General features: G+C 39.6%; 1 protein-coding gene across 2 annotated transcripts in view; it reads right to left on the bottom strand.

The window, feature by feature from the left end:
* Positions 1-13,342, bottom strand: part of st18 (ST18 C2H2C-type zinc finger transcription factor) — a 188,604-nt gene that overhangs the window by 46,262 nt on the left and 129,000 nt on the right. For both annotated transcript variants that reach the window (XM_073042528.1, XM_073042539.1), the window contains exons 9-13: positions 10,016-10,117; positions 8,227-8,435; positions 7,146-7,348; positions 3,378-3,614; positions 1,835-1,941 (exon numbers count right to left, since the gene is read on the bottom strand). In XM_073042528.1, the coding sequence (XP_072898629.1) occupies positions 1,835-1,941; positions 3,378-3,614; positions 7,146-7,348; positions 8,227-8,435; positions 10,016-10,117 (858 nt within the window). The remainder of the gene's footprint in view (positions 1-1,834; positions 1,942-3,377; positions 3,615-7,145; positions 7,349-8,226; positions 8,436-10,015; positions 10,118-13,342) is intronic.

Below are 13,342 nucleotides of genomic sequence, written 5' to 3'. Positions count from 1 at the left end.
TATAAAATGGGAAGTTTTTACCAGTGTACAGTAATTGTCAGGGAATCCATGACAAAAGACACTAACAGTTTCACCTCCAATGTATCAAATAGGTCAAATTTCAGTTCATTATTCAGATGAGATAATCTACTTATTTTTTGAGAGAGTTGCTTGGGATTCAAGAGCTTTGATTATCTTTCTGGTTGTCTTGTTCTGACTCCATGAATTCCAGTGCAATATCAGAATTGCTAGACCTCTGCTCACTTCCTAGTAATGCTCATGACAGCACTTCCGAAGCACCACACTTCCAGATGAGGTGAAGCAGCTCAGATTGGATACTGTGCAGGCTTGGCATAACAGTAGATCAGGCATAACTGAAGGCAATATGTGTGTCAACATGTACAACAGTGCAATAATGCTTATGCGCATTATGCTCACTTGCATTAAACTCTCCAACAAGCCTGGACAAAACTCTCAAGGAACCTTCTCTGTGTATTTCAGTGGAAGGTAGAAGTTAAAGGATAATATTATCATTAAAACTATAAGCTTAAAGGTTTAGCTAATGTCCAGATTCAAATTTTAGAGATTTATGAAAATTATTCCAGTGATGAGGGATTATACCTACTTGGAAAAACTGGAAAAAGCTGATGATGTTCTCTTTGGAACAACAGAGGTTGATAGCATTTTTAAGATCATGAAGAGTGTAGATAGAGTAGAATCAGGTATAATATCACTGACATATGTTGTGAAATTTGTTTTCAGGCAGCAGTAGAGTGCAATGCATAAAATATACTATTAATTGTAATAAGCTATATATATATATATGTAGTGTAAAAGGAGAGCAAAATTATGATGAGGTAGATTTCTTATCTGGTCAGAAATCTGATGGCAGAGGGAATGAAGCTGTTCCTACAATATTAAGCATGTGTCTTCAGGCTCCTGAACCTCCTCTTTGATGGCAGTAATGAGAAGAGTATATGTCCTGGGTGATGAGGGCTCCTATTGATGGATGCCACATTTTTGACGCATCACCTTTTAAAGATATCCTCAATGGCAGCTAGACTAATGCCCATGATGGAGCTAGCTGAGTTTACAACCCTCTGCAGATTTTTCTGATCCTGTGCAGTTGCCCCTCCATACCAGGCAGTGATGCAACCAATTAGAATGCCATTAGATAGAGAGAAGCTGCTTCTACTGAGGGTGAGTTAAGAGCCAGGGGCATAGAGTAAGGCAGTAGACAAATGAAGCAAAAGATCACATAAGGCAAAATGTTTTTACACAATGAGTGATAGAGACTGAAATTTATTAGCAAGGCAATAATAGAGGCAGACTCATAATGTTGAGTTGGGTAATTGTTAGTCAGAAGAAGAGGCCACTGAGGCCAGGGGAGAAAAAAACCAGAGGTTATGGGTTAAGGGTGAAGAGGGAAAAGTTTAAAGGGAACATTGGGGGGGTGGGGCTTCTTCACACAGTGAGTGGTGGGAGTGTGGAATGAGCTGCCAGATGAAGTGGTGAATGCTGGCTCACTTTTGACATTTAAGAAAAACTTGGACAGGTATATGGATGAGAGGGGTTTGGAGGGATATGGCCCGGGTGCAGGTCAGTGGGACTAGCGAGAAAAATGGTTCAGCACAGCCAAGAATGGGCCAAAAGGCCTGTTTCTGTGCTGTAATGTTCTATGGTTCTAAGAAGAACTTGTGGGAGAGAGAAGGGATATGGAGCTAGCTGGATTGCACTTTCACGACAGCAAGCCTCAGGGCTACCTTCCATGCTGTAAACATCCTGAGTGTTTGTGATTTTATTAGCTTAGTGCTACATCATACACATAGAGAATAAATGGTGCATTGCAACTCACGTAATTAGCTCCTTCTTTGAGTCTTTGTTTGGAACTTTGGACTGAGGACTAGGGATCGTAACCTCACCAGGATATCTCCTCTCTTCCTCTGGACCAATGTCTTCTTTCTGTAAGTACAATAAATGAGACAACAAGGTGGTGAAGTGTCTGGGTGTTGTCAGCCATTCCAGCACACAAAGTGACATTCCTTTCAGGGAAAACACTGCTGTATGTGCTATTAGTTCACACACAAATCTATACACTTGATTGCAAAATCTGACAAAGAACAGCACTTTTGGACCTCAATTTAAAATATAAAATTAATTAATATAATTTCTTCAATGAAAACTTCTCAATTGGTGACAGCAATTATTTGCTTTTACCTGTCCATAATGTAATAACTTATCCCACGTTACAGGAGCTTCATGAATTAAAAGTCAACGCTGATCTGTGAGACCATGGCAGGGGGTGGGGGGGGGGGGGGGGTTGAGAATTTAAAAAGTGCAGCTTTGTTAAACTGTTGCCAAATGTCAGTGGCCATAAATGTAATGATAAACAGGGAATTCTGTCACTTAAGGGACAGCATCAATCACATCATTGAAACACGGCATTAATTCACCGCTATGACTAACTCTCTAACAATGAGCTTTTTTTTTTATAAAAGGTACAGAATTATTTTCTAATTCAGTTCTGGTCAGTCAAATGTTCAAAAATAGCTACCAATTATTCTTGCTTAAAAGATCCAGTTTTATCATTGTGGTGTCATTGAAAGACTAAAAAAAAATCCAATGCCACCCAAATGAAATTAGCAAGAAGCCCTAGTCATGGTTTATCTCCCCAGGGCCATTGCTAGGTTTGTGGGTGGAATCTGCATTTGGTATAAAGTTTTTAATACTAGCGGAGAAGATTACTAAACCTCCAGTTGAAGCAACTGTAATTTGCAGTTCAAATTCGACAATGTTTTGTGTAATGTCAGGGAAATTGTGCCAAGGAAAGTGCAAGCAGTTGAAAACTGCAGGCCAACATAACACTATGTGTTATGTCTTAACACTATGTCTTGACACTATGCAGTCATGAATAGTACATGCTTCAAAGTGGGCAGATGATGGAAGAATGATACATCTCAGACTGCAACTAGATTGTCATGTTTATGTATGCTTGCTAATGCTACGAGTCAGCTTCTGTAAAATAATAGTGAACGCCAGTAGCCTTCCTATTATTCTTACAATAAATTGCGACCCCATAGACCACAACTTAATCTGTAATGTAAAGGTTTAAATCATGTATTTTAATGTAAAATTCAAGTGGAAAGTTGTGGTTGTAGAGAAATAATGAAAATGAATACATTGGAAGTAATGGATTGCAGCTGTGCTTTCCAGACTTGGACTTCTGTAACCTCTGCTCCGATGGAAACAATGGATAACAAAATCCCCACAAGAGCTTGCTTTCACAAATGATTCCATAATAAAATTAACATTTAATCTACACCAGAGTGCCTGGCAACAGCAACTCGCAAGTCTACGCAGACTTCATGAATTATCAGAAAGAAAGCCCTTTGAGTTACCTCTTTATCCTCTTCCTTTTGTATTTGTGCTTTAGTGTAGTTAACAGGTGCATCCCATCCTTCTTGTTCGCACAGTGCTTGGTAGTACTGAGGAGTTATCAAGATACTGTTTAGGTATGGTGGGGGAGATTCTGGTGTGGTTACCGCAGAACTGCAAGTGGTGACCTTGTCCCGGTTTCTATTTTTGTTCAGGCTTAGGTCAAGAGTTCCATTTTCATCCACTTCTATGTCTGTGTTCTGTATTAAGAAATTCCCATAACTATTATTATTTGCCATTGTATGTGATCAACAGTACTCTATTAAAGGGGGATCTACTGTGCTATATTAGAGAGGTTACATTACTTTGATGATACATTTCAGAAGATCAATCAGCAATGCGGATATACAGTTTTCACGTTTCTTTAAATGGAAATTTAATCCAGTGATTCAATAAGAAAATTCATCATCAGTCAGAACTCAAAGTTTCCAACAAAAAACTCTGATCCTTCAACAGGGATTTAACAGTAACTATTTTTTGTAGAATTTTGTGGCATTAAGGCACTTCTTGACCTGATGACTAAGACGTATAACTAATACTAAGAAAAAGATTTGCTTTTGGGTTTTCAAAGCATGATTTGAAAAGACTGTTACTATGCTTTACCATTAGCTTTGTTTTAGTTGGATGGCATCTGAACTGTTTGCAATGTTACCATGTGAGACACTTAACAGACCTCTAGCAAAATTCAGTCTGTTGTCCATAAGCGTTAATTCATTTAAAATGACATAATTCCCAGATTCTAGTCAATGTTCTAATAAAATAATTATAAAAAAGTAAAATGGAATTGTCCATCTGCATCTTGTTGAGAATTTAAAGTACTTCACTAATGCAAACGTCTCCTAGTGGTGGCAAGAACATAGAATCATGTAGTGCAAAAAAAGGCTCTTTGACCATGACAACTATCAAGTACCCATCTATACTAACCAATCCTCCACCACAATGGCCTTCAAATACATTGGCAACTTCAGTGCTCGTCGGATACCTAAGTGCTTTGAAAGTATCTGATTTCCTCACTTATTCAGGCAGTACATTCCAGATTCTAACCACCTTCTTACTGAAAAATATTTTCTTGCATCCTCTCTAGACTTTCCCCACCTCCAGCCCAACCACCGTCCCCCACCCATCTTAAACCTATGGTGTTCAGTTTTAGAAGGTTCCAATACACGAAAAACCTTTTCTAAAAACTACCCAATTCATGCCCCTCCAATGCTTTCTGGTATTGGGGCTCTTGGTGAACTTCCATTGTCCTGTTCTCACAGATTTGATGCAGGTTGTACTGTAAATGCATTTTCAAATATTGAAAAAAAGATTTGTTTTCACTTTTCAAAGCATGAAAACAGAAACTTGGTAATTATGGTTTACGGTTAGATTCATTACTGAATTCTATACTTGTAAATTACTGTGGCGTCTGCATCACGGGTCTCCTCTGATCCAAGGAAAGCAAACCCACTCCTCATGAGTGAAATGTTCCAGCTCATGTCACATGCTGGTGAATCTTTTCTGCACCCTCTTTGATGCAATTATATTCTTCCTGTAGTGTGCTGACCAGAACCCATAATAGAGTTATTACCAATGATTTAGAATGCTTTTTCACAACCCTCTGGTCTTAAATTCTTTGCCTTGGGCTGGCATCTTCAGGGATCATTGGACCTTTACAAAAAGGTCTTTCTGTTTCTCTGTATTCTCTAAGGCCCCATGATGTGGTTGTATTTCCTGGAAACCATTCATATTGTGATTTCCTGTAACACAAACCTCCTGTTCCCATCACACCACACGATACAAACAGGGATGAGTGTCTATAGGATGTTTTTTCTCTCACATTAAGCCATTTTGTCAGTGATAGCAAAGTGACCCACTGCTGTTATTTAGCAGCTGATGGAAATATTAGACTTGGGGGATGATCATGGCTCCCTCAAAGGAAACATAAAATATTGCCAATTTTGATTTTTAGTCAGAGAATATGGTGGGCAATGAAAGTTGGATAATATGGCACTGTATCAATTGGAATGGCATTCACAGCCGAGTCCTTCCTTTGTCAAACCATCTCCTGTCCAAGGACTAGTGAACAGATATCTCAGAGTGCAGCATAGGCACGTTCTTCATCTGTGAGGCATTTTTTCTGTTGTACATGGCTTATAGAATAGTTAATGTTATAGGAAGTTGGATGCAGCAGGTCAATTAACAATTAACAATTAACCATACTAACTGTTTAATGCGGCTATAGAGGTGTCAACCAAACCATAATCCTGGAAGCCTTCCATTTTCATAGGTCACATATAGTAATCCAAATTTATAACTTCTATCAAGAAAGACAGAATTATAACTAAGTCTATGAAAATGAGCAAGAATACTACATATATACTAATCCTATTTGATTTGCCCTTCTTGATCCTAACACTCACCTACAGACTAACCAAAAGTTCAGAATGTGGGAGGAAATCAGGAAACCCTGTAGTCACAGGGAGAATGTGCAGACTCCACACAGACAGCTCTAGTGATCAGGATCAGACCTGGGTTTGCAGAGCTGTGGGGAAGCACCTGCCTCAGCAGTGCCATTGTACGTCAGACATCATGTTGAACATAAGCTTTATTCAAACTTAAAGAGAATGGAATTAATCTCAATAGCCGAAAGGTGAATGTTGGCATAATTAGAAATTAATATGTCAACATTCAAATGCCATTTTTATTGTACGCTATTAAAGGAATTAGGCACATACATGTTATTGCAGTCAGAAGAATTAAGCCATTCATTAAAATAAAAAATTGTGAGAATAACATGCTGTATAAATGTGTCAAGGATTCTTCTTTCAAGACAATCAAAAGAAACATCCATTTTGAGAAATTCCAGCCTTCCATGCATTCTTTTCCTTGCCTGAATGAACCATTATGTCTTAAAACCTTTTCAACTTTTTGCATGGAAAAATTCATGGCTGATGAGCCAAATACAACCCATGAGATTTATAAGCCATTTTCTAAGAATGTTTCATAAATGTAGTTCCAGTAATGTTGTAGTTTCAGATTCTAATATTTTTTTTCAAACTCCTACTTGAACTTCAGAATTCAAAGTTCAAAGTAAATTTATTACCAACCTTGAGATTAATTTTTTATGGCTATACTCAATAAATCCAATAACCATAATAGAATCAATGAAAGATCACACCAACAGGATGGACAACCAGTGTACAAAAGACAACAAACTGTGCAAATACAAAAAGAAAGAAAAAAAAAATAAATAGCAATAAATATTAAGTGAGAGATGAGGAGTTCTTGAAAATGAGTCCATAGGTTATGGGAACAGATCAGTGATTGGCAAGGGAGGTTGAGTGAAGTTATCCCCTCTGGTTCAAGAGCCTAATGGTTGAGGAGCAAAATCTTTTCCTGAACCTGGTGGTTTTAGTCCTTAGGCTCCTGTACCTTCTTCATGAAGGCAACAGTGAAAAGAGAGAATGACCTGAGTGGTTGGGATCCTTGACGATGGACTTTGACTTCTTGCGACAATGGTCCATGTAGATGTGCTCAATGGTGGGGAGGGCTTCACTTGGGATGGACCCCCACCACACAGTGCTCTCTTCTCAGTGCTGCCATCAGGAAGAATTTAAGTTCAATATGTATAAATGAAGAAATTGGTATGAGAATTGCTATAACATTTGGAGTTCATTGCCTCCTTCAACCATTTTCTCTGCTTACATCTTTCATTGTTTGAACCCATGGTTTAAGATGAATTGTCTCACCTTAGCTGACAAATCCTGAGGCTTTGTGGAGAGGTTCTGCGGCATTTCTCTACAGCGAGTGGATAGGTTGAGGATAGCTGCAGCTGCTATATGAGTGGCTTCAGTATCGTGAGTATAAGTGTAGATACTGGAATGGCATGGACTTTGAACAGAGGCTCTAGGCAGTCGGCTGGAAGAAGTCACTGGACTTGTAAACTGTTTAGCTGGCAGTAGATACAGGTGAAATTTATGTTAACATTTATGCAGTAACTTGACTGCATTATACAATTCAATCTATTATTCAACTTTTAAACTATTTTCTTCTCCGATTGAATTAACAGGTACAAAGATAAAAGTAAAACTAGAATAGTTAAAATAGACAGGGAAAGATGAGAAGAAACAGGAGATTATATGATTAGAAGTGTCTATACTTTAAATTTTAGTTTAAAATGCAGATTTCTTAACTGTATTTGTGACAAAAAAGTCTTGGGATTATATCTTAATCCCATTCAATGTGTAAGATACATATTAGTCTTCAGCAGAATGGCCATTTTTTCCCTGACAGTGAGAAGCCAATGAATCTATTAGCCCATAAATACAAGATATTCTGCAGATGCTAGAAACCCAGAGCAACACACAAAATATTGAGGGAATTCAGCAGGTCAGGTTGCATCTATGGAGAGGAATAAACAGTTGATATTTCAGGCTGAGATGCTTCATCAGGACCAGAAAGGAAGGGGGTTGATGAGAGGGGAAGGAGTATAAGCTAGAAGGTTGTAGGAGAAGCAAGATGGGGGGGAGGTGGGGGTGGGGGTCATGGATAAATTGAGAAGCTGGGAGGTGATACGTAGATTCCATTTCCTAGTGTTCACCTGGTTGGTGGATGGGTGAGAGGGGACTTCGTTGGAAGATCAACTCTTACAAGGAATTGAGAAATCTCCCGGAAAAATAACATGAGACTGCTACGGATTTCCTGGAATTTTAATGCAGGACAGAGTAATTCTGGGAGATAAGGGGAAATAAACCGCTCTATTATCCATTAATGATTTCTAGCATTCCATTATTATTCTTTACTGGCTTCAATTTGTTCTTCAATACTTACCTTCACAAAATTGAACAGCTTCCCATTCTTGCACTTTTGATGTTACAGTGTGTTTTCCAAATACTTGTGCATCGAAGCTGGCATAATCAAACGGAGCCTTGGTGTATTTGTCTAGCTCTTTAGATATGTTGGTATGGCATGTGCTGATTGGCTGAGAGGATGCATAGCTCAATTGTGTAATCTCCATTTGTTTCACCAGACACATAGGCCTATGCAAAGGACAGAAACACCATAAACTAAGTTTATTTGTTTATTTCCTTTCCTGCCAAAGCTGCATGTTTTTCAGTGAGGCACTCCAGCCCTTCTCAGCTGTTGTCACTGTGTCACTCCTTACATGTCCCAGCAGGTGGCACACTGGAGCAACAAAAACTGGTTATATTTTGCCTGTGATAAGCCAACATTTGAAAACTATTCAAAACAGGAATTTTATTCCAACCTTGTATGAAATTTTGGGAAGTACATGTGTAACCCATCAGTTCACATTGGCTGACAGCCAAACATGACAGAGGAGAATATGGTAACAGAAGTGCCCTTGCCAGTAACAGCTTAACCAATCAACATGAATAGTCAGAATAGGCAAAGGATGAACCGTCACTTTGCAGAACACAATAGGCTTAAATTGGGTAAAAACTAAAAGCAGTATTGATACCTTAATCAACTGATGATGGGCAACCCTTCAGAATACAAGAATGTTCCTCTAGAACAGAGATGAGAAATTTTTTCTTTAGCCAGAGGGTGGTGAATTTGCCGAATTCATTGCCACAACGGCTGTGGAGGTCAAATCATTGGGTATATCTGAAGCAGAGGCTGAGAGGTTCTTGATTACTAGGGGCGTCAAAGGTTATAGGGAGAAGTCAGGAGAAGGGAGCTGAGAGAGATAATAGATCATGGAATAGTAGAGCAGACTCGATCAGCTGAGTGGCTTAATTATGCTGCTATGTCTTTTATGGTCTGATGGTCTTAGTATTGATCATTTATTTTGAGACTAATAGGAAATCTAAGACAGCACACAGTAGTAGAATCTGCTGCAGGTGACAGTGTCACTGTCTCAACTGCAACTGGATTCCTACCCAAAAAAGAGCAGAATTTCTGTGGTTTGCAGTGCTGCTGACTCACTTCCTTCTCTCTTTTTGAACTTGTTAGCACCACAATTATCCTCTGCTTTGCATCTATTTCCTGATGCTCAGCCCAGAGAAAGAAATAAGTAAGGTTTCATTTTTGGCCCTTGTCTCCTTTACACTTCATGTGATTTTCTGGGGCTTCACCGAGGTGGGCTGGGTTGTTCTGCTCAGGAGACAGAGTTGGCGGTAGGTCCCCCTTGGCTCCTCGAGTACCAATCTGACAGAACCCAAAGTGCAAATGTGTCCATTGCAAGTGGACGTTCCAGAATGGAATCTAAGAAGATGTTTGATGCACAAGTTGTAAAATTGACCCAAAATATATGCAAATAAACTTCCTGGTTATATCAATAAATCATCTAATTTTCCTTGACACATTGAACACTATCTGACTCAAGTTCTATTTTTTGAATTATATGACAGTCTTTTAACTGTTCTAAATAATAAGGCTTCCATAGTAAATATCCAAAAATATAAAACATTATATATTAAATGGTTCTGTGTCTTTTTTAATATCAATGTTGTCATAATCAGGTAAAACAAATTGAGATTTTCTTTTATGAAATGTTATCCAGGCAGTGCAGTTGAAATTATCCACCATGCTTTTACAATTGACTGGATCATATGAGCAGTATTGATGACTCCAAGGAAATGGAGAAAAATGTGACTACCTGAACATTTGGTCTGAGATTTCTCCAATCCTTGTAAGATCATTCTGCTTGTCCTGTGATTTGGCCAGTTTCTCTGCTGCAGCAATAGGGCAACCTGAGAGACTATGAAACAAATAAAATACTTAAGTGTAAATTAGTTAAGGAGTCACAAAGATCAACAAGATGAATGCAACTTACAAGCAGCAAAGAATCATAGAACATTACAGAACAGAAACAGGTCCATTGTCCCATCTAGTCTGTGCCGAACTATTTATCCATCTCGTCATATTGACCTGCATGACAGCATGTCTACATATTTAGAAGTTTGAGAAGATTCAGCATGACCTCTAAAATGTTGACAAACTGCTATACCTGTGCGGTGGACAGTATATTGACTGATGCATCACGGAACGGAATATTGCATCACTTCATATGGAAACATCAATGCCCTTGAACAGAAAGTCCTATAAAATGTAATGGAGCAGACCAGTCCATCATGGGTCAAGCCTTTTCCACCACTGAGCACACCTACACAGTGCGCTGTCACAGGAAGAAGTATTCAACATCATGAACTCCCACCACCCAGGGCTTGCTCTCTTCTCACTGCTGCCATCAGGAGCCACAGTACCCTCATCATGAGGTTCAGGAACAGATAGTACCCCTCAACCATCAGACTCTTGAACCACTGGAGATAACTTCCCTCAACCTCACTCGTCCCACCTCTAAGGTGTTACCACAACCTATAGACTCACTTTCAAGGACTCTTCAACTCACGTTATTGATATTTATTGTTTATTTATTTATTATTATTACTTCTTTGTTCCTGTTTGTATATTTTGTTGTCTTTTGCACGTTGGTTGTGGTCTTTCATTGACTCAATTATGTTTCTTGGATTTACTGAGCATGTCCACAAGAAAATGAATTCCAACGTTGTATATTGTGACATATGTGTACATTGAAAATAAATTTGCTTTGAACTTTGAATAAACAGTCGCTGTTTTGGGCCAAGACCCTTTTTCAGGACTGGAAAAGAAGGGGGAAGATTCCAGAATAAAAAGATGGGGGCAGTGGAAGGAGGATTAGCTGGAAGAGTAAACAGTTGATGTTTCAGGCCAAAATCCTTCCAGGGTTTTGGCCCGAAACATTGACTGTTTACTGTTTTCCATAGATGCTGCCTGACCTGCTGAGTTCCTCCAGCATTTTGTGTGTTGCTTTGGATTTCCGGCATCTGCAGATGTTTGTGTTATCTAGCTAGAAGATGACTGGTGAACCCAGGTGGGTGGAAAAGGTATAGGGCAGAGTGGGGAATAGAAGAAAAGTGAAGTGGAGGGAAATTTTTAGTAGAAGAAGAAATTGATGTTCATGTCATCATGCTGGAGGCCAAATAGATGGAATATGATGTGTTGCCCCTTTACCCGGAGAGTGTTCTCATCTTAGCAAAAGAGGAGGCCATGGACTAGCATGTTGAAAGGAAATGGGGATAGAATTGAAATGGTTGGGCACCAGAAAATTCTGCAGTTAGCTGATGGAGTGGAGGTGCTCAACAAAGGTGGCCCCCCCAATGAATGATTTTGCCAATGTAGAGGACCCCAACATAATTGCAGGTGAAGTATTGCCACCTCTGAAAAGACTGTTTGGAGCCTGAATGAAGGTAAGGAAGGAGGTAAATGGGCAGGTGTAGCGTTTTGTTTGCTTGCAGGGAAATGTGCCAAGCGATAAACCTTTTTACAAATCCATGCTGGATTTGCTAAAGTCCATGTAGACAACATCTATTGCCTTACCTTCATCAACTTTCCTGGCAATTTTCTTGATTTTTTTTTGAGATTGTTTAGACACAACCTACTACACAAAAAGCCATGTTGACTATCCCTAATTATTCCCTGTCTATCCAAATACTTATACATCCGGTCCTTTAGAATACCTTCAAATAATTTACCCACTACTTATTTCAGGATCACAAGTCTATAATTTTCTAACGCATTCTTAGAGCCTCTCCTAAACAAAGGAACAACATTATCTATCCTTCAATCCCCTGTCACCTCACCAGAGGCTAAGAACATTTTAAGTGTCTCTACTAGGGCCCCTGAACTTTCTACAATTGCCTCCCACTGAGTCTAAGAGATCATCTGATCAGGTCCTGAGGATTTATCCACACTGATTTCCCTTAAGACTGCAAATACCCCCACCTCTTTGATCTGTATATGTTTCATGACTTCACTGCTGTCTTGCCTCACTTCTAAAGATTCTGTGTCTGTATCATAAGTAAATACAGATTCAAAAAATCCATTTAAGGTTCCCCCAATCTCTTTTCGGTCCATGCATAGATGAGCACTCTGATCTTCCAGAGGACCAATTATGACCCTTACTTTGCTTTTGCTCTTAATATATCTGTAAAAGCCCTTGGAATTCTCCTTCACCTTGTCTCCTAGAGCAACATCATGCCTTTACTTAGCCTACCTGATTTCCCTTGGTTCCCTTGGATATGTTCGATTGTGCGTAACTAGGTATTTGGTCAAGGGCCAATAAAAAGACATTAGGTTTAAGTGGAGCAGCCATTGTGTGAGTGGATCAGTGTTAGAGTGGGAAGTTGAGGTGTGGCTCATAGAGGCTTCGGTAAGGAGAAGCAGAGGCTGTAGATAGACTTTTTCACTTAATTTTCTTTCTTTCTTATTGAAGAGTTAGAGCCATGGGGATGCCAGGCAGGATAATGGAATGCTCCTCTTGTGGGATGTGAGAGGCCAGGGAGACCTCCAGTGTCTCTGATAACTACACTTGTAAGAAGGGGATCTAGCTGCAACTTCTTTTAGACCATGTTAAGGAATTGGATGAACTCCGAATCAGACAGGAGGCTGAGTGGTTGATAGACAGGCGATACAGGGATACTCAAGGTGCAGGATACAGGTGACGTGAGGAGGGGGCAAGGGGATAGGCAGCCAGTGCAGAGTACCACTCCGGCTCTTTCTCACTATAATAGATACACTGCTTTGGGTGCTGTTGTGGAGAATAACCTGGACGAGGAAGGAAGCAGTGGTCAGGTCTCTGGCACTGAGTCTGCCTCTGCGGCTCAGGAGGGAAAAGGAGGGAGAGGTGAGCTGTAGTGATAAGGAATTCATTTGTTAGGAGAACAAACAGTTCTGTAGACAAGGATGAAGGGTGATAAACTTCTGTAAATATCCATTCAGGGCTCCAAACAGTCCTTCCAGGTGAGGCAACACTTCACCCGTAAATCTACTGACTATTCTATCTAATGCCCAAGATGTGGCTTTGTTGCCACAACTATTCTACTTCATCCACAAAAATCAGATCTTCCTGGTGGCCCAACGTTCCCATTCCCATTCCGACATGTCA

This window comes from Hemitrygon akajei, chromosome 1, assembly GCF_048418815.1.
Source record: "Hemitrygon akajei chromosome 1, sHemAka1.3, whole genome shotgun sequence".
Lineage (NCBI taxonomy): Eukaryota > Metazoa > Chordata > Chondrichthyes > Myliobatiformes > Dasyatidae > Hemitrygon > Hemitrygon akajei.
The sequence above is the reverse complement of the archived record's forward strand: the minus strand, read 5'-3'. Positions and strand labels throughout refer to the sequence as shown.